This window comes from Lutra lutra, chromosome 1, assembly GCF_902655055.1.
Source record: "Lutra lutra chromosome 1, mLutLut1.2, whole genome shotgun sequence".
In the NCBI taxonomy this organism is placed as follows: Eukaryota; Metazoa; Chordata; class Mammalia; order Carnivora; family Mustelidae; genus Lutra; species Lutra lutra.
This window is the reverse complement of record NC_062278.1, coordinates 197,151,573-197,172,697: the sequence shown is the minus strand read 5'-3', so window position 1 is coordinate 197,172,697 and position 21,125 is coordinate 197,151,573. Positions and strand designations below refer to the sequence as shown.

The 21,125-nt window shown below is 49.1% G+C and overlaps 1 protein-coding gene across 3 annotated transcripts in view; it reads left to right on the top strand.

Moving 5' to 3' along the window:
• The first annotated feature begins 217 nt into the window (after positions 1-217).
• The window catches only part of FLNB (filamin B), a 145,194-nt gene continuing 124,286 nt past the window's right edge, over positions 218-21,125 (top strand). For all 3 annotated transcript variants that reach the window (XM_047691063.1, XM_047691055.1, XM_047691047.1), the window contains exon 1: positions 218-677. In XM_047691063.1, coding sequence (XP_047547019.1) covers positions 386-677 — 292 coding nt within the window. In that variant the 5' untranslated portion in view covers positions 218-385. The remainder of the gene's footprint in view (positions 678-21,125) is intronic.

Below are 21,125 nucleotides of genomic sequence, written 5' to 3'. Positions count from 1 at the left end.
GACCTTTTCCTTAAACCAAAGTCTCCCCACTGCCTTCCTTTTGCTTAGGTGGCGAGCACAGAGCACGGGGTCCCGGGACGCCTTGGAGGCCGCGGGTGCAGTGCACGTTTACGACCGTAGGGGGCGAGCGTGGCCCGGGAACTCCCGCGGAAGGGCAGGGACTGGGCGGGGCCTCTAGGGCGGGTCGGCTCAGTGCGCAGGCGCCGGTCCAGACGCCTCGCGCGGCCAGGGGCAGGCGGCGGCAGAGTAGTCCTGGCCGTGGCTCCAGTAGCAGCGAGTTCGAGCCCCGCTCCCGCTCCGCTTTGGTTCTCGTTCCCCGGGCCCTTGGGCCTCCCTACGCCAGTCCCTGCCAGTAGCTGTGCATTGCGCACTCCCCGCCGCCAGGATGCCGGTAACCGAGAAGGACCTGGCGGAGGACGCGCCGTGGAAGAAGATCCAGCAGAACACCTTCACGCGTTGGTGCAACGAGCACCTCAAGTGCGTGAACAAACGCATTGGGAACCTGCAGACCGACCTGAGCGATGGATTGCGGCTCATCGCGCTGCTCGAGGTGCTCAGCCAGAAGCGCATGTACCGCAAGTACCACCAGCGGCCCACCTTCCGCCAGATGCAGCTGGAGAATGTGTCCGTGGCGCTCGAGTTTCTGGACCGTGAGAGCATCAAGCTCGTGTCCATCGGTGAGTGCCCTGGCTTGGCCAGGAGCCGCGGTGTACCCTCCGGTCTCCGCGCGTGGGGCGGGGGTGGGGTGGGGAGGAAGGCTAGGGCCCCCTGCCGAGCACCCCTACCGCGTCCAGGAGCTGCGGGCAGGGTGTGGGCGCTGAGGCGGGGGGCGTTGTCCTCCAGGGCATGGGGATGCGGGAGACCTAGGCCCTCTTTCCGGTCCTTTTCTCTGGGCTAGTGTTTCATATGATAGCTCCCCGCCTTGCCCCTCGCCATGCCTTCTTGGGGGGCTGTGGGTCCTGGGCTTGGGTTAGAGCTGCACGGGGGGTGGTGGAGCTGTAGCATTTCGCCGCACCCGGGGCGTCCCTGCGGGGAGCTGGAAACCTTTGGTGTGCGGTCCGTAGAAGTGGGGTTCCTGGTCAGATGCTCCCCGAAGCGCTCGCCCCGCTGCGCCCAGGGCGATGCGCCCAGCGGCTGACCAACGGGCGTTGGCTCGGATGCCCCGTGGGAGACCTGGTGAGGGACAGGTCTCCGAGCCTGGGGTCTCGTCGCCCAGGTGGGGCGTCTCCGACTCGGGTGTGGGCTCCGAGGTGGGAAGGGGAGCCGCGGGGGTGTGTCCTCCTCGCTCCCTCTGCTCCCAGCTCAGCTCTGGCGGGGTACCTCGGGGTGAGCCAGCTCTGAAGCAGAAGTGATCACTCAGGGACATGGTGGTATAGTAAGTGCTGTTTTGTAGGGAGCCTAAACTAGTGGGTGCTGTGTGCTAACAGCCTTCCAGTTTCTGTCCTTACACATCCTGTGCGTTGGGGTGTCCTTAGACCTCTTTTATAGGCAAGGGGGTCCAGAGGGTTAATGGAGGTGCCCCAGGTCATGGAAGTAGGAAGGGTCTAGCTGAGAATTGAAGGAAGTGGGTACAATGAATGGAGATTTTGTCTTCCTCTCCTTGCCTTCCCCACACAGGGTCTTCCTGCGAGGAGCGGGGGAGTTGGTGTGGGGTTCCTCTCTGCAGACCTGGGAGAGCATGAGGGTCAGGTCTCCACTGTGACCTGGGCTAATTGAAAGCTTCCAGGAAGGTCACAAGGCTACTGAGGGTATGGGCTGTGACTGTAGGGGCTAGAGGTGTACAGTGTGGGTGGGTGGGTGTGTGCACTTGTATGTGTGCAGAGTATGTATGGATACACAGCGTATGTGTAGAACATGTGTGTACACGGCATGGGTGTGTAGAGAAGGTGTGTGCACCTACACTGTGTGTGTGTGTGTGTGTGTGTGTGTGCTGCCAGAGGAGCGTCTTGCTGGAGGAGCTGAAGCAGGCCTGGGTCTGGGGTCCCTTCCTGAGAAAACCAGGCCTTATGGTGACTTCTGTGCTAGGAAGAAAGGGCGGTGGGTGTGGCTGCTGGGACTTTCTCCAGAGTAAAAGGGGTTCCCTCTAGGCTGAATCTCCTCTGTCCTTTCCCTCCCCCATACCTGTCCTGACAGGTAGGTCTGCTTCCTGTTTCCTGGGACCAGGCAGCTGTCACCGCCCAGTCAGTACCCCATGGGGGGGTGTGGCGGTGGTGGAGGGTGTGTGTGGCTTCTCTGCAGAGCTGTGTAACATGCTTGCCTCTTCTTTTGGGGGCCATCTCCTACCACTGGGAAAGGAACACCCTAGAATCATCCTGGGATTTTTCCTTTTTCAGAAACCAGTTTTGCTACTGAGGGATCTGAAGGCCTGGCTGAGCTCAACTGGGCTCACTTCGTCTTTGTTTTAAAAATGTGCATTTATTTAATTAAGTGAACAAAGAAATTTAAAGTAAACCGGGAGTATCCAAACATGACATGAAATTCTCCTTAAAAAAACAAAACAAACCAAAAAATTAAACCACAGCCTCAAAATCCTGCACTGCCTGATTTACCAACTGTTTACAGAGGCTGCAGCTGCTCGCAGCGTGGTTTGTCCTCCGTGCCCTGAGCTTGGGGGTCTCATTCTAGACTTTGTCTGGTCCCGTTTTCCTACTCAACCCTCGTGATTGTCATTCCTGAACTCGCCCAGGACATAGTATCTTCCATTGTCCTGACATTCCAGGGCTAGCCTCCTCTTCTCTGGTTGTGGGCCGTGGGCTGTTGGCAGCTTCTTGCTGTGGACCGCTTCCCACCACGGGCTGTATTGTTTTATTTTATTTTCTCCTTTTCACTGATTTCTTGGATGATATTCCCCCAAGTGGCATTCCAGGGTCAAAGAGTGTGGCCACAGTTATGACTCCTATCATAACTGCCTTGTTGCTCTTTGGAAGGATCTCACCGTAAACCGGTTTTCCAGCCTCTAGAGCCTGGAGGGAGACTTGCCAAGGGCCAGAACTCCCGTGGGGGTGAGGCCTGAGGCCTCTTCCCCCTGCGCCTGGGGCTGTTCTGGGGACCGGCCCTACTGCCCTTGAGATAACGAGTCACATCCAGCTCAGACTTCAGTTCTGAGTACCACGGCTTATGCTGTGTTGCATTGTGCTGACGAAGACGCGGGCTGCAGTTAGGTGTTGAGTGTGTTCTGGTCATCATCCCGTTGATCACCACCTTGAGTCCTCCAGATTTGGTTTCCTTGTCTGCATAGCGATCTGCCTTAGCAAATCACGGGGAGGGTAAAGGGCTTGCCCTAGTTCTGCCCAGGTGCCTAGAAAATGGTTGTTGTTATTCTGTGGTGGTTGTTAGTGTTACTGATGTCCATTTTAGGTGAGGAAACAGGAGTGAAGTAACTTGCAGAGGTCACCCAGCTTGTAAGTGGTGACTGGAGGTGGGGCCTGTCCCTTTGTGAAATTGACCCTTAACTGACCGGCTCTTCAGTGTTCTGAGTACAACACAGCCCCTCTCCCCTAACCAGAGAGCCCCTGTTAACACCAGTTTTGCAAGTCTGGGATGTTGGGGTGGGGCAGCTGGATGCCCACACTTTGAGCCTCTGGTCTTGAGCAAAGCATGGATCTCAAGACTTTGGGTGAGGGCGCCTGGGTGGCTCAGTGGGTTGAGCCGCTGCCTTCGGCTCGGGTCATGATCTCAGGGTCCTGGGATCGAGTCCCGCATCGGGCTCTCTGCTCAGCGAGAGGCCTGCTTCCCTCTCTCTCTCTCTCTGCCTGCCTCTCCATCTACTTGTGATCTCTCTCTGTCAAATAAATAAATAAAATCTTTAAAAAAAAAAAAAAAAGACTTTGGGTGAGTGGCAGGATGAGGGTCCCCTGAGGTGAGTGTTACGTCAGGACCTGAGCAGAATCACTTTGCATCTTCATAGTGAACTTGTTGAGGGGGTGGCTGCCCTGTGTTCACTGAACTGATTTTTTGGGGGGGAGGGTGTGGGATGTGGTATTCCTATTACTTAATGCATGGTGTTTTATTCCATAATCTGGGAAGGTATCTTTGAATGAATACAGGGTTTTGTGGCCTTTGCTAGCTTCCACCCATGTACATTGCTGGAATCTTAGGAGTTGTGTCAGGCGCCCAGCTTGGAGACAGGAGATGATCAGAAGCTGCCAGAGGACTTGCTTTTCTGCCTAGAATTCACTGGAAGACAGTTCTGGCTGTGGATTCCTCTTTGTGAGTTGTTGTAAGGTGGGCCCATTCTAGGCTGTATCCAAGAGCTGAAGAGTTTGTTCAGTTTCTTGTTCTGTCTCGGGCAGTTCATAGTGAGGCCTCAACATTTTTAATCCTAGTTGCCTGCCAGGAGCTGGCAGTTTTATTTACTTGTTTTTCCAAAAACCTTTTTGACACTGGGCAGCTTGGCCAACTTGGAGAAAAAGGGGTCTCCTAGCCCAAGAATGACAATCAATTCTGCCTAGAAGTTTGGGTGGTATGTTTTGGTTTGATCCTTTAGAAAAAGGAATTCTTTCCTTCTCGGAGGATGCGGTCTGACCCTAATGTTTACTTAAGGTGCCTGTGCCAGGCCAGTGCCTCAGAGCAGGCGGGTGTGTGTTCCCAAGACCTTGGGTCACTGGGCAGGGTTTCCAGGGTGGTGGGTCACCACGGCACTCAGCCCCTTTTCCTTCCTGTTGTCCCCCCCCCCCCAATAACATACAAATACAGTAATCCTAAATCCTGTTCTTTCCTGAACTACCTAGCAAATTCCAGTGTGTCTAGGTAGCAGAGAATGTTTTAAAGTAGCAAAGTAGCATGCTGGTCAGAATTAACAAGGTCTGGACCATTCGCAACAAAGTAACAGAATGAGAGGAAGCTCTTGTAGTAGTTCAGAGCAAAGATTCTTGGTTCAAATTCCACTTGGCACTAAGTAGCCATTAAGAAACTTCTGCGCCTTGGTTTCCTTATCACTAAAATGGAGGTGATAACTACCTCCTTTCATAGGTTGTTATAAAAAGCAAACAAGTTAATATCCTTTTTTTTTTTTTATTTGACAGACAGATATCACAGGTAGGCAGAGAAGCAGGCAGAGAGAGAGGAGGAAGCAGGCTCTCTGCTAAGCAGAGAGCCGGATGCAGGGCTCGATCCCAGGATCCTGAGATCATGACCCGAGCCAAAGGCAGAGGCTTAACCCACTGAGTCACCCAGATGCCCCAACAAGTTAATATTCTTAAAAATGTTTGGAAAAGTTTATGGCACATAAGTGAGTGCTGTGTGATTATTCACTAAATACAGTACCATCCACCAGTATTCTCAAAAGTCTCTGCTGGAGGGTTTGCACACTGAAACGACGTTTAAGATCAGTGCTGCACTGGGGAGACCAGCTTGGTTGGCTCGTGTTGCTGCTGCTTTGCTGTAATAGGGCTGTGGACTGGCCTCCTTGGAAGGGGAGGACCCCTCGTTAGGTTACAGCTGCCTCCGGGGCCCATTCATGCCGGCTTTGTTTCTGAGACCTGGACCGCAGCACCGGGTGGCTGGTCATTCCAGCCTTCCACCCTGTTCAGGAATCTCTGGGCCAAATCACTTCCAGATGGCAGTTGGGCTCTGCGGCGGCTGAGCCCTCGTGCCAGTCAGCAGCTGCCTTCATTCTTGGAGAGTCTGTGCTCAAGGAGGGCTTTGATTTGGAACCAAATTTTGGTCTCCTGGGCCCTTCCCCTCCCCTCTTTATCCGGATCCTGGGTTCTGTGTGGTGAGGTGAGTGCACAGGGTAGTTGAGGACAGCTGCCCTGGTCATTGGGCAGTAGAAGCCCAGGCTCAGAGCCTTGAGTCGTGCTGGCCGTGGCTTCGTGGCCAGGGTACCACGTCACCCTGCTTTCTCTATAAATGGCCTCCCAGTCAGCACATACTTGGTTAAACTAGGTCCAGGTGGATGGTTGAGGATATAGGCTTGAGGCTAGGCGGCCAGCATGCTAAGCCCCACTCTCTCCCTAACAGCTGTGCAGCTCTGGCCCACTGTCTTCACCTTTGTGAGCCTCAGTGTCCCCCATCTGTAAAATGCAGAATAATAATTCCTGTCTTAGTTGCTGAGGCCAGTATATGTTCATAGCACAATGCTGGCATTATCATTATTACTATCAATTGCTTCTGAACCCAGGTCTGGGACTTTGTCTCGTTTTCCATCTACTCTCTGGCCTGTACTACTGCTGTCATCTGGTGTGTTAGGTAGTCATTCCCCCCCGCCCCAAGCTTGGAACCTCTGTCAAAGACACCTCCTAAGATCTTTTCTTCCTTTCCTCATTCCGGTGAATATAGGAGAGACCATCTGTGAGCCGGGCCCGGTGCTAGGGCCACAGCAATAATGAGAGTCAGGCCCTGAGCTTGCCTCATACACTGCTTGGTGCAGAGGAGAGAGTAACCTGGGAGTGTGCTCCTCAAACCTTCAAGCACACACAGATCTCCTGGCGACTTTGTTAAAAATGTTGGTGTGACTGAGCAGGTCAGGTGTGAAGGCTGAAATTCTTGTACTTCCAGCCGACTCCCAGTTGCTACTGTCTGATGCCTGCCATGCTGTGGGTTTGAGGATCAAGATGGCAGGCTTTCTGGGTGGGGGTTTTCTGGGGAGGAGTGCCTTCCCTGAGGCTGGGGTAGGTGGTGTGGAGGACTCCCTGGAGGGAGGGACTGTTAAGCTGGGACCTAAAGCCTGAGTAGAATTAGGCCGGTGAACAGACAGTGAGGCACAGCAGAAGGCTTTGCCAGCTGGAGGTCAGAGGAGTGGGTGGCACAGAGGTAGGCAGGGGCTGTCTCACAAAGGGTCTTCTGAGGCTGGAGGCTGCCATCCAGGCATCTTCCTTGAGGGTACTTGGTGTGGGGTAGGTGAACCCAGCTGAAATAGATCATCTCATCTGGGGCTTGCTTGCTTGCTTGCTTGCTTGCTTTCTTTCTTCCTGCGGAGCAGAGAGCCTGATGTGGGGCTCGATTCCAGGACCCTGGGATCATGACCTGAGCTGAAGGCAGAGGCTTTAACCCACTGAGCCACCCCGGTGCCCCACTCTGGGGCTTTCTTGACTGTGACTGCAGTCATTCCTATCAGTCAAACAATTTTAATGTGTCCCTCTCTCATATATGCAAATTCACAAGCTATATACATATCTTACTGTCAGCCTGTATATTAAATATTAGTAAAGCTTAGTTTTCTTGTGTTCTAATGGATATTCTTGTGTGCCTTTGTGGAGGCCCCCGAGGACCTTTTTCTGCATTTCATCTCTCCTACCCCCTTCCTGTTGCTATTCTGCATTTAGTTTTGATCTTTAGTTGTCCTCAGTGAAGGAGGTAGATCTCTAATTCTGTCCGCTCCCCCCAACAAGTTGAACCAAATGAATAAACGCAATGGAATGAGCCATTTCAGTCTAAATGCGTGCTATTTCCTGCTCTTACAATGATGAAAATTGCCTTTCATGATAGTCTACGAGAAGCCACCTTACATTACTGGTGTAAATCTAGTTATCCATTAAACATGCTCAGTAATCACCAGATTGGCTCAGGTTACTGTGTAATGAACAACAGCACTTTCCCTCTGCGGGGGCTTGGAAAGTGGCCTTGCAGCTTTTAAGTGCCTTGCTTGCTTTTCTTGGAAAATTGAGTCCATGTTCTAGGGAGAGAGTTTTTTGGGAAAGATGATTAGAAAACCAAATGGCTCTTTATACCAAAATGATAAAGCAGTACCTGAGAGAAGTTATACACAGTATGAAGGATGGAACTATTGGTTTTGTTGTTGTTATTGTTGTTGTTGTTTTTTACTATTGGGTATTTTAATTCTACTGACTTAGTATCATGATTTCTCTTTTTCAAAATCATACTGAGCTATACCTCCAGTGCTGCCTTTCCTCTGAGAGCCTTATAGCACTTGCCTTAAATACAGTCGTTTGAAACATTGTAGATGGTTGCTGTAACTCTTCTGCAAGCTGTTCAGTTCTAAAAAAAATTTCCTGGGCTTTTACTTACACTCATTGTCTGGTTACAAAACACAGCAAAGAACTTTTAACTTCCCGGATCCCCCTTTGACCAGTTGCTGTGCAGTAGAATGTCCTCTGTTAAGATTTTCTTGTACTAGAAGCAAAGAAGCAGTTTGGTTTTTCACTTAGCCGAGACTGGTTTTAGGTCGGAATTATTTTGACAGAGCATCTGACTTCCTCCTTTCCATCATCATCACAACCTGGCCTGGAGAGATGGCTTGGTAGGGAGAACACTTGTCCTCCTCCTGCATGTTCCTAGGCTTTTCCAAGGATCCATGCTGATGAGACATTGGTGTACTGAATGTTAGATGCACACAGGTATCCTAGAGCAGAATGTCTACCGCATTCCTGTGCTTGCTATCCACTAAGCATGGTCCCGAGTGCCTTACCTTTATTGCTCTCATCCTCATCGTGGAGTGCGCAAAGTGGCTTTGTATTCATTTCCATTTTGCAGGTGAGAAATTGAGGCCCAAATCAGCCTCTCTGCACATGCCAGGCACAGTGCTTGCCTGCATCAAACTATTGAGTATTTTCTTTTTTTAATCTCAAAAGTTTGTTTTCACACTTAAAAGTGAAAGAGAAAAAGTAAAATAGATACACTGTCATGAGAGATTTTCTGCAGCTTTCGTTCTGCTCATTTCTGTGTTGCTTGCAGCTTGACTCACTTGACCTTGATGAATGTGCAATTGAAATGTTCTTCTATAAAACAAAAATTTGGGGGGCCCATTTGCCTTGCCTCGCCCAGCATTGTTGAACTTTAACTGGGGCCTCCTCTTCAGTTCTGGAGGAACTCTAGTTCTTCCCCTGCCTTTATTTGGGCAGGGTTCAGACAGGGGGGAGCAGCTGAAGGCTGCTTTGGGTGGCCAGGCAGGGCTTTCTTGGTGGGGCCTAGAAGCCATGGGTGAGGAGGAGGTGCCCTTGTTGCAGCTGGGGGGCTTGCGGTGCCCACCCCATGGGGTGGAGACATAGCTGAGCCGGGAGATCCTCTGTCACAGTCCCTGTTGGGTTGCTCTCAGAAAGGACCCCAAGCCCCATCCTCTCCTTCTCCTACCTTTAAAGATTAACAGGCGGTAGGGTGTGTGGGGTTGTGTTTGCTGCTGACCAGAGCCTCTCTCTCTTGGCGGGAGCGTTGGCTTTCATCAGTCTGGCTGCTCTGGCACAAGCCGCTGCCCACTTCCCACTCCAAGCCAGCAGCCCCCGGCTCTTCCTGGGGAGCCTTGTGAAGGGCCCCTAGCAGGGGCACGTAGCTCTGGCGAGCTGCTCTGGAGCTGAACTTGGTGTCCCCAAGGGCATCTCCTGCAGCCCTCCAGAGAGAGGAAGCTGCTCTGCGGGGTAGGGGGCCCACTCAGTGCTCAGCCTCCCCAGAAACCGCTGGGCTGGTTAGTTGCAAAGGTCTGGGCGTTTATACAACACCCCTGCGCTCCCTCTCTGAAGGCCCTTTATGCTAGCGTGAATTCCTTTTCTCACAGAGATCTGAAAGCTCTTTTGACTAAATGGGTCACCTTTCTGGGTATTTTCATAAGGCTGGTCAGCTTCTGCCATGCCAGACGACTTCCCTGGAATTTCCGTTTAGATATAGTGAGAACACAGTGTGGAATTTGGGCTTTTGAGCTATAGGGAAATGGGTGGGCATTTGTGGCCAGCATATGTAAATTTGCTGCGGCCCATAAATTCAGATTTTTTTTAAAAATTCAGATTTTAAGATGAAAAAAAAAGCAAGCAGCAGTCAGCTTTCCATCTACAAACAAGAATGGTGTTACTCTCCGCCGCCTCGTGCTGCTGAGCGAGGCAGAGGCGGGCCTCCCCTGGGCGGGCCTCCCGTGGAGGCTAGGGTCTGAAAAGATTCTCGGTGGCTAAAATCAGATTCCTCCATCTCCCCTGCTGCCTCCAAGAAAACAATCAAGTTCTTATCATGCTGGTGCTGCGCTGCTTGTGTGAATCACCCCGATTTCCCTGTACCTCCCTGAAGTGATATCTCAGATATTCCAGGAAAACAAGAATTATTTAGCCTTCTCCAATCTGGGGGGAGCATGGCTGGGCCTGGGCTGCTTCCTCGCAAGAACAAAGTGATTTGTTCCCTCAGTGGGGGAAAGCAGGCCAGAGATGGTGGTGGGGGGACTAGGCACCACCCTCCAGGGGACCACAAGTGCTGGTGTCTTTGGGCTCAGGCCTGAACGGCCTCTGTGACTTGGCCGTGTAGTAATTGAGCAGAGTCCTGGGTTCTGTTTATAAGATTCCTTGTCAGAAGAGGCAGAGGCTGGAAGACCAAGCGTGTGCTCCTGGGGTGCCTGGGGGCCTCTCAGAGGAGCTTGCAGCCGTCCAGGGGTCTTGGGGCAGAACCCAGAAAGTGTGCCAAGAGCAGGAGCCATAGGGATCTTGGCTGGCAAGCACTTGTATGGTGGCTTGTCACATTCCTTCTCGGCACTGAAGAGGCTAGCGGGCGCTTGGGGAATGCCTCTCCTGTGCCCGCGTCCTTTACAGGAAATGATCCAGTTGTCACATTACGCTTCCTGTTGGGCATGCATCTCTCATCACCATAATGACCTCTCCTGTCCCTTCTTCTTGGCACACTTGTTTGACACCATGGGCGGTCATACCTGAGGTTGGAGGGACACTCGCAGCTCTCCTCCTGCCTTGTGCTGTCTCATGTCATCACTTCCTGAGCTCTGTAGGTCTCTTGACCTGCCTGTTTCTCGCTCTCCCACTGGATCCCCTCTGCTCTAGGGGCAGGTGTTGAATCTCTGGTTCATCTCTGGGGCTCGGGGCTTGGCACCTAGTAGGAATATAAGAAGTTATTGAATGAATACACAGCCTCCAACATAGATGGGTTGAATAATAAGTCTGATGCATTCATTGGTCTGCAATATATTTGCTTTCAGAAATGCAAAATAGGATCATTTGTAGCCCATATTGGAAGAGGAATTTTGTGTAGTGGACCTCTGGGTCTGGGGTCCCAGTAGAACACCCCCATTTGGGGGACAGTGATGCTGAATGTAAAGAATTCAGCACTTTGTTGTCGTTCTCTGAACATTGGTGATTTGCTTCAACTGTTAGAGAATAAAGCCTTTTCCAAGTGGCCATGTGAATTGCAGAAAATGAATATAAATGGGATCCACTGAGAGTCACTATAATCACAGTTTCACTAATAATAGTGAATATATGTTGAACACCTACTTGTACCAGAAAATTGTGAAGGATGCTTTTCACTAATAGCTAAGTAAAGCCTAATTGCAACCCTGGGATGTAGTTATTGTTATAATCCCCATTATACAGATGAGGAAACTGAGGTACATCCCAGATCAGCCACTGAGTATTGACTATGAGTCAAACCCTTTCCTCAAAGGAGAGCCATCAGCATGGCCTTCAGAATTCCCTTTAAGTATTTTTTTAATATTAAGAAGTTGCATTTGTAGTTCTTAGAAGAAAATTGCAAGAACGTAGAGAAATACAAAGGAAAAAAAATCGCCTATGGAGAATCTTAACAAATCTTTTTCTACTTTGGGAGTTTTGTGTGAACAGCTGCTTTTTGATCAGAATGCGGAAAGGAGATTGCATTGTCTCCGGAGAAAAGAGACTGGACTGGAAATGTTTTGTGAAATCATTTGATCATACTGATTGTTGGAACAAGCTTCATCGTTGAGTTACTGCAGAACTGGGGCCAGCATTAAAATTGGTGGTCTTGGTTGAGGCTCATAGTTTTCGAGTCTCCCTTGGTCTTGAAATATGTTATGGTCAACCACAGAGTGGGGGTGTTCCAGCTGTTTTCTCTCTCTTAAAAGTTTTTAGGACCAACTTTTATTGGGATTGCCAAGGTCTCTTAATAATAGTTATTATGTTTGGTAACTATTATGCCCTTGTCTCATGGTGAAGCCCAGCGTGGAAATTCATCGACTTTTTAGTTGCTCGACTCCATTAGCAATTTCAGTGTCTCCCACATGAGCCTAACAGAGTGTCGTTGGCAGCTTGGTTCACCCTTACCCATCTGGGAGCTTTTAGAAGTCTGAGGATTTTATGCAGCCCTAAGGTTTTCATGGTATTGGTGTTTCTGAAACATTTCCCTCAGGACACCTGGTCCATGGAGTCATCTGTTTTACCCATGTTTGAAGCCAAGGAGAGGGAAGGAAACCACTTCCAGATGCAAACTGAACTAGGTTCCTGAGTGTGGTCACAACTGTGGGTCGGTCAGTTAGCCCCTGCCGCTGACTGCCTGGGAGACTCAGGGGAAGTTGCTGGACCTCTCTGAGGTTCAGTGTTCCAGGCTGTCGTAGTGCCCCGACTGTTGGCGTTGTTGAAGAGTAAACGATACAGTCCTTACAAAGCACGTGGCAGATAATACGGGCCGCCTGAATGGTGGTCTTTCCCCTCCTTCTCCCCTTTCCCCCTCCTCCTTCCTTGACCTGTGGTGGCCTCCTCGGACGGGAGGAAGAAGTGACCTGATTATCTTGGAAGGGGAGAGGTAGGTGGGAATACTCCCAGAAATGAGTCCAGGGTACCTCATACCTAGTGAGCTGCTTTTAGAAGAGGTGACCTGGGGTTTTGAGTAGCTGCTGGCAGGAACCATGGGCTAGAGACACTTCCTGATCATCCAGCCAAGCTTTCCTTAAGGATAGAAAATGGGTGCCAACTATTCTTAACATCTTCCCCCACTTTCCCTTTTGTCCTGTTTGGCTAATGGATCTGTTGTTTTAACTAGCATTTTTGCCCTTTTTTTTTTTTTTTTCTTTTTCTTTAATCCTTGTCTCTTAGATTCACTCCCTGTTTCTTTCCTGGTTTGGCTCTTATGAAAGTGGCTGTGACACCATCCCAGTGATGCACTTGGGGTGGGTCTGAGTCTTGGCTCTGACCTTCGAGAGCTGGCTGACTCCAGGAAGGTGTTTGACCTCTAGGAGCCTGTCTTCCATATGCAGAATATGATAATGAAGTGCTTTGTCTTGGGGACGCCTGGGTGGCTTAGTTGGTTAAGCACCTGCCTTTGGCTCAGGTGGTGATCGGGAAGGTCCTGGGATTGTCCCCCTCGCCTGCTCCCCCTGCCTGTGCTCACTCTCTCTGTATCAAATAAGTAAATAAAATCTTTAAAATAAAATAAAATGCTCTGCCTTACTGAGTTCTAAGGTATCAAGAAAATGTGCATCTAAAGCCATTAGCATCACTCCTGGTCATGGGCAGTGACCATTGACAGCTGCTGCCCTCGCGATGCTGGCATGAGCATTATTACTAGAAAGTCCTGCACCTCCCACTTACCCTTTTCAGGGCTCAGCTGAGAAGGATGAAGAGGGAGCAGCCACGCTGGAGATGAGACCGTGCTCACTGCCTTGTGTGTTTCCCATCTGGAACAAAGGGGCGTGCACCAACTGCCCTCCTCCAGCCAGGCCTGGCTCTGCCTTGGCCCTGGGCACTGTTTGCTCTCCCTTCTAGTCCTGGCGCTTTGATACCTGGGATCATGGTGGGGCTTGATGCCAAGATTTCTGCCGCCCTGGGTGTGGTCTTAAACCCAGCACAGCCCAAACCCATGCCATGGAGCTAGTGACAATATTTTTACAGTAGTGCTTGGAAACTGGAATCCTGGGGTCACACCCTGTACAAACAGCGTCAGGGTTGTTGGGTGACTGGAGGAGATGGACAACAGCAGGTTCTGTGGCTCCCACGTCTAGAAGGATGTGGGAGGTTGTGCAGGGATGGAAGGGGGTGGAAAGCATCATTCCCAGTTCTTTTCAGGGGTTCACTGGTCTGAGCCTTGCCAGGCAGACGGGATCTGTGTGTGTCTCGTGTAACGAACTACCTGGTTCCTTCTGTCGCTCCTTGGGTACGAGGCTGCCCACTGCTTCCCTGGTTGGGCCAGATTTCCAGTGCTGCATCCCTTTGAGGGGCGTGTCATTTTTAGGTTGTCTCTCTCTCCTGGGCAGGGAACACCCAACACCTTTCCCAGAGGTAGCATTTATGGGGGTGATGCTTGAGTGGTGACTAATGCGGATCTTCGCGTTTTAATGATGGGAAGAAATTAGTCAGCCTGGGCACTGTTTCCATATGACAGGGCAAAAATTTAACCACTTGCACAATGGCTTTTGTTCTGCCGGCAGCGGAAGCTGACCATCAGGCGTTATCAGTACGATCAGCAGGTGTTCACCGCTTTTTGGTCCTGGGAAAGGCCCAGAGCGAGCTGGATTTGGCAAGACCTGGGCCTGTCTCCAGCATCCCTGGGGCCCCCGAGGAGAGGCCCTGCCTCCCTCTCTCAGCCGGTTTCCCTGTCTGTCAAAGGGGAGAACTGGACCAGGTCTGTGTTTCCCAAACTTCATTCATAAAGGAGTCCCTTATGTTATTAATTTTGCCAAATCCCGTGGCTGCCTCTGTTTTGTTTTTGCCCTAACATTTCTCCCTGCTGTGGTTGACTCACTTTTAAAACAAATGTGTTTGAAAAGGAGACTTGTGGGATGCCTGGGTGGCTCAGTTGGTTGAGCGGCTGCCTTCGGCTCGGGTCATGATCCTGGCGTCCTGGGATCGAGTCCCGCGTCGGGCTCCTTGCTTGGCAGGGAGCCTGCTTCTCCCTCTGCCTCTGCCTGCCATTCTGTCTGCCTGTGCTTGCTCTCTCTCCTCTCTCTCTGACAAATAAATAAATAAAATCTTTAAAAAAAAAAAAAGAAAAGGAGACTTGTGTCACTGTCATAACAGAAAAGCAGTGTCACTACGTAAATCAGGGTAAACCATAGATAAACCCAAAGCGGCGTCATTAAATTCTAGCTAGCGTCGATGCCTGTTCTTAGGCGGGAGGCCTACTCTTTTGGTTAGAAAGGAAAATTAGCCAGGGAGCCATAGGTGTTTAGAGAAACTTAGCACCACACTAAGCTTTTCTCCCTGACCTAGCCAGAAGGACTGATAGAGAATTGGAAAGAGAGGAATGTTGTCTCAGTGATGGACGGGGACTGATAGAGGGTCACCGATAGCTCCAAGTCTTCATGGCTAGATGCTTTTTTCGATAAATACTTCTAGAGGGTTCGTTGTGTGCCAGGATCCGTGCCAGGAGCTGGGCTAGTGGCCAGGAGGACAGAGGGGACTGGGGCCTTGTCACCTGCCTCAGGGGGCTCACTGAGGGTCTAAGTGTGTGTCAGGGGGGGTGCCACAGGAGTAGGTTAACAAAGTTAATGAAGAGCAGGGCAGGCCACAGACCTTACAGTAAGAAAATCGTGGAACTGAGCTCTGTCCTGCATGTAGGGGTCTTTTATAAATAAGAGTTCAGAAAATGATTTCTAAAAAGAAAGTGATTCTTTAAATTTGAATTTTTTTTTTTTTGAATGGATGATAAACCCACTTCAGTCCAGAATGATTCTAGAGAAACACCCAGGCACCCCAAGAGAATGATCCATCCTAACCCTTTATAGGGTGGTAACCTACCTTAGATCCCTAAAGCCTGATTTGAGTTTTGAGCTCTTTTGGAGTCCCATGTCCACTGTAAATAGCTAAAAACAAGATGTCCTGATAACGCTTTTTACGACATGATTTTTCCCCCCTCAGATGAGCATGTCCTGTAGTTTCTGCAAACAAGATATATCCCATGATTGGACCTTTAAAATGCCTTTGGCTAGTGTCCAGGAATGAATGGTATTTTTTGAGGTAGTGGAGTTGAGGCTGAATCTGATTTTTCTGTCCATCTGCCAGCCAAGGGCAACAGCTGCTTCTCTTGGGTTTCTGGGAGGTGGGAAGTTGTGGTTTAAAATGAGGACTACAGGGCATATGGGTGGCTCAGTCGGTTAAGCGTCTGCCTTTGGCTTGGGTCCTGAACCCAGGGTCCTGGGATTGAGCCCCACCTCCGGCTCCCTGCTCAGCGGGGCATCTGCTTCTCCCTCTCTGCCTTTCCCCATGCACTCTTTCTCTCTCAAATAAATAAATAAATAAATAAAATCCTTAAAAAGAAAATGAGGACAGGGGTGTCAGGCAGCTCTGGGGTTGAATCTGGGACTTACTGTGTGACCTAGGATTGAGTTACAGGATTTCCCTGGAGCATTAGAGCCCAGTGTTCTCACCTGTAAACTGGGGATAATCATAGTTTCTGCCTGAAAGAGTGGGTGTGAAGATTTAATGAGCTAAATTTTGTAAAGTACTTGCCACATGGGAAGTATTTTGGAAGCCCTAACAGGTAATCCCACACTTCCCTGATTGAAAGGCTCAGGTGTTTACTACTCTAGGCTGGTAGTGAGTGAGATGAAGGGGGATGTCAGGTTTGGGGTTTGGTTAGATTCTGCTGATTGGCATCAGGACATTCAGAAGGGATCTGACACCTACGACACCGGGTATGGGTTAAATGAGGATGAGATGGATAGCCAGAAGAGGCTTCAAAGGGGCAGGTGGGATAATGAGAATCCTTTCAGCTGCAGGAGTGGGACCCCACACTGGCTTGCATACAAGGAAATTTGTTGGCTCCTGTCAGCAAGCACAGAATGGGTGATGGGTTTGTGGGTCCCAGCAGCTCTGTCATCAAGGATCCAGGTTCTCTTGGTCTCTGCTCTCTTGGTTTCCATAGGCCTGAGGCTGATTCATTCCCCTGTGGTTTCCTGTAGCAGAGATTTCCCGTGAGGCAGAGATAAGAGTTCCTGGCAGTTCCTTATGGGCCAAGAACAGCTTTTTCAGAAGCTGTCAACAGACTTCTTCTTATATTTTATTGGCCCAGATTGGACCACATGGTGATTTCTGAACCAGTACCGGGTAAGGGAGATCAATTACCCTCAGACCAGTGAGGTCTTCTCCAGAGCTGGAGGTGGAGTCTTTTCTCTGGAGGACTGGGGCTGTGCTGGGGACAGGAGGCTCTAGAATCCTCTCAGGACCCTTCTAGGAAGGGCAGAGGGGGCTGGATGCTGGGGGCACCTGTTGTTCTTTGCCCATCTCTCTACCTCCTCAGCCCCTCTCTTCTGTACCCAGGGGCCTCACATGCCCTCTTCTGGCCCCAGGATCCTTCTCTGCTTCCTTTGGCCATGAGACCTCCTCCTCTAGGCTGAGTCATTCATTGTAGGAATCCTACTGGTGTCAACTGTGGATAATCTGTATAGACTTTATTGTTTTTTCCTCCTTAGGAGCGATACATGTTTTTACATAGAAATGGGACAGTTGCATAAAAATAATAAAAGAGGAAACTTTGCTTCCAATCTGACTGTCTGGAGATAACGAAGTAGTTGCTAACCTCCCTTTCAGTTTTGTCTGCACGTGTGTACACAGCACAGTATAAACCGCTCAGGAGCCAGACTGCGTGAAGTTTGGTATTCCTTCCTGTGATGATAATTTCTCTGCTATCGAGTGTCGCTTAAGCTTGATTTCTTGTAACACTCCATCCTAAAGGGCAGAGTCTTTGAAAACAAATTGGGCCAATAAAAATGGAATATACAGAGCAATAATGAGTAACCGGAACTCTGCTCAGTTTGTGTTCTCCTGAGACTGGGCTGGACCTGAGGACCTGCATCCAGGTGGAGATGCCTTTTTCTGGGGAGGTGATCCTGGGAAGCAGGAAAGAGGAACAGGGAGTGATACAGTGATACAGGGAAGGAGGAGAAAAACCAGGAGTAGGGTGAGTTATCGAGGTCACTGCTGTGGACAGTTCTGCTGGAGCCTCCTGGGGAGCGTACATACAGAATGCCTCAGGACCTGTCTGCCTGGAGAAGGACGGGAAGCTGGAGATTCATGGGCTCCTGCTCCCCATTGAGGGAGGCATTCGTTCTTCAAACTTCCAGGCTGGATGCCCATGCCTGCTGGCTCTGCTGGGGCAAAATGGAAAAGAAAAGATGTGTGCCGGGGTCTGTAGGTGGTCCCCAGAGAATGGTTTGAGCTGGCGCAGAACTGCTGGCCGTTACTGTGGCTGAAATCAGAAGTAGGCCAGGAAAGAAGATGGACGTAGGCAACGGTGGAATCACCAAGCATACCACCCTGGTCAGTTTTGCAAACTGTGAGCTGAAAAAGCAAATTGCAGAAAGATACCTATGCTGTAATACTGTTTATATATAAAGTTTTACATATGTAATAGAAATACACATATGTTCACTGCAATGACAATTCCCAAACTTTGGATTGTGGTTGCCTATAGGCGGTATGGGGGGTACAGCCAGTGAAGGGGGGTGCAAGGTCTCTCAATATTTTGTGACATATTACTTGTTCTGTTGGTTGCATGGTGCTTCTATTATATTGTTCCTTCTGTCCCCCTTTCCTTGTATGTATTTGTTGGAAATATGACCCTTACAGAAAGTATCTCATTTTAATGCTGGTACAGTGCATTAATGAACTTGACCAAGGGAAGGGGATAAAAGTATCCTTTTATTATTTTGTTTGTTTGTTTGAAAGACAAGCTTGCCCCCAGCTTGTAAGAAAGGAAACAGATCATCCTCAAGATGTCAGGATGATATATATTTTTTTAAAAGATATTATTAGGGGCAACTGGGTGGCTCAGTTGTAAATCCCAGGGTCCTGGGATCAAGGTCCGCATTGGGCTTCCTGCTCAGCAGGAAGCCTGCTTCTCCCTCTCACACTCTCGCTGCTTGTGTTCCCTTTCTCGCTTTCTCTCTCTCTCTCTCAAATAAATAAATAAAATCTTAAAAAAAAAAGATTTATTCATTCAGTTGACAGAGAGAGACTGAGAGCACAAGCAGGGGAAGCATCAGAGAGAGAGGGAGAAGCAGGCTCCTCGACTAGAAGGGAGCCTGATGTGGGGCTCAGTCCTAGGACCCTGAGATCATGACCTGAGCCGAAGGCAGACGCTTAAGGACTGAGCCACTCAGGCGCCCCTGTCAAGATGATACTAAGACAAAAGACATTCACTCTTAGAGGGTTTCTCCCTCCCACACCCCAAGTATGTGTTGAAACTCCTGAGCTAATAACATTAGAATGTAAGGCAGTCATGTTGCTTGTGAGCATGGCAGGCTTGGGTTCTCAAAGGCAGAGGGAGAGGAGCTTCAGGCATTTGCCTCTGGGTACTTCCAGTCAATGGCTTTTTGTCTAAGGGAAGGAGATATTTCTCAAGGAGATACCTCAGGGGACTGCTGAAATATTTGCATTGTCCTTAAAAGTGGGTGAAAGTCCCTGATAGTGATGGTTCACAGTGGAATGAGTGTTAACGGAATTGCATTTTAAGAACACCTTCCCATTATGGCCAGAATCAAGTCTGTCTGTTTCGTCGTATGGTGGTTCGTGTCTCGGTTTCCCAGGCTCCTGAACATAGGAGCTCAGAAGCACTAAATTTTTAAAAAAATGGCTCTTTTGGGGTATAACTGACATACAACAAAGGACACATTTAAAAGTGTACTGTTGGGGTGCCTGGGTGGCTCGGTGGGTTGAAGCCTCTGCCTTGCACTCAGGTCATGATCTCAGGGTCTTGGGATTGAGCCCCGCATTGGGCTCTCTGCTCGGCAGGGAACCTGCTTCCTCCTCTCTCTCTCTGCCTGCTTCTCTGCCTACATGTGATGATCTGTCTGTCAAATAAATAAATAAAATCTTTAAAAAATAAAAAAAATAAAAGTGTAGTGTTAGAAGGCAACAGAAACAAAAATTAAGTAGGACTTCATTAAACTAAAAGCTTCTGCACAGCAAAGGAAACCATCAACAAAATGAAAAAAATCATCCACTGAATGGGAAAAGATACTTGCAAATCATGTATCTGATAAGAGGTTAATATCCAAAATATATAAATAACTCCTGCAACTCAGTAGCAAAAGTCCAAACAGTCTGCTTAAAAAATGGGCAGAGGGGAAAAAAAAAAATGGGCAGAGGATTTTAAGACATTTTTTTCTGCAAATGGCCAAGTCCAGGAAAATGGGCTCAAACATCACTCATCATCAAGGAAATGCAAATCAAAAGTCAAGGTGATATCACCCTATATCCATTACAATGGCTAATATCAAAAAGATAAGAAATAATGAATGTTGGCAAGGATGTGGAGAAGAGGCAGCCCTCGTGAGCTGTTGGTAGGACTGTAAATGGTGCAGCCACTGTGGAAAACAGTATGGAGGTTCCTAAAAAAGTTAAAAATAGAATTGCCATACGATGCTGCAATTTCACTTCTGGGTATTTATCCAAAGCAAAAGAAAGCACTAACTCAAACAAGATACATGCACCTCCAACAAATAGCCAAGATATTGAAACAACCTAAGTGTCTATTGATGGATGAATGGATAGAGATTGTGTATGTGTGTGTGTGTGTGTGTGTGTGTGTGTGTGTGTGTGTATTTGTGCATAATTCATTAACAAGAAGGAAATCTTGTTATTTGTGAGAGCACAGATGGGACTTTGGGGGCATTGTGCTACATGACATAAGTCAGATAAATACTGTCTGATCTCATTTATATGTTGAATCTTAAAGATAATAGATTGGTGTAGAAGTAGGGGCTGGGAGGTGGGTGGAATGGGGGAAGAGGATCCAAAGGTTTTATACCTGAAACAGAATTCCAGATATTTAATCAGTAGTCCTGGGGTATAATGGACAGCATCGTGACTATGGTTAATGCTGCTGTATTGCCCATTTGAAAGTTGCTTAGAGAGTAGATCTTAAAAGTTACCACAAGAAAAAAAATTGACACCATGTATGGCAATAGATGTTAGCTAGATTTCCTCTGATGATCCTCTCACAATATATACAAGTGTTTTAGAAAAGGTAGGAGGGACTCCTTGGGTCAGCTAGGTAAAATCTCAAGTTCTAAACCTCACTCATGTGCCGTGTTTTCCCAGTTTTGCTCTGAAGGAGGAGTCTTACTGAGTCTGTCTTGGAATGACATTCATTCATTCATTCATTCATTTTTTTAAAAAGATTTTATTTTATTATTATTATTTTTTATTTGACAGAGATCGATCACAAGTAGGCAGAGAGGCAGGCAGAGGGGGAGGAGGAAGCAGACTCTCCGCTGAGCAGAGAGCAGGGCTCCATCCCAGGACCCTGAGATTATGACCTGCGCTGAAGGCAGAAGCTTAACCCACTGAGCCACCCAGGCTCCCCTCATTCATTTATTTAAGATTTTATTTATTTAACAGAGAGAGACAGGAAGAGAGGGAACACAAGCGGGGGGAGTGGGAGAGGGAGAAGCAGGCTTCCTGCTAAGCAGGGAGCCAGATGTGGGACTCAATTTCAGGTCCCTGGGAACATGACCTGAGCCAAAGGCAGATGCTTAACAGCTGAGCCTCCCAGGT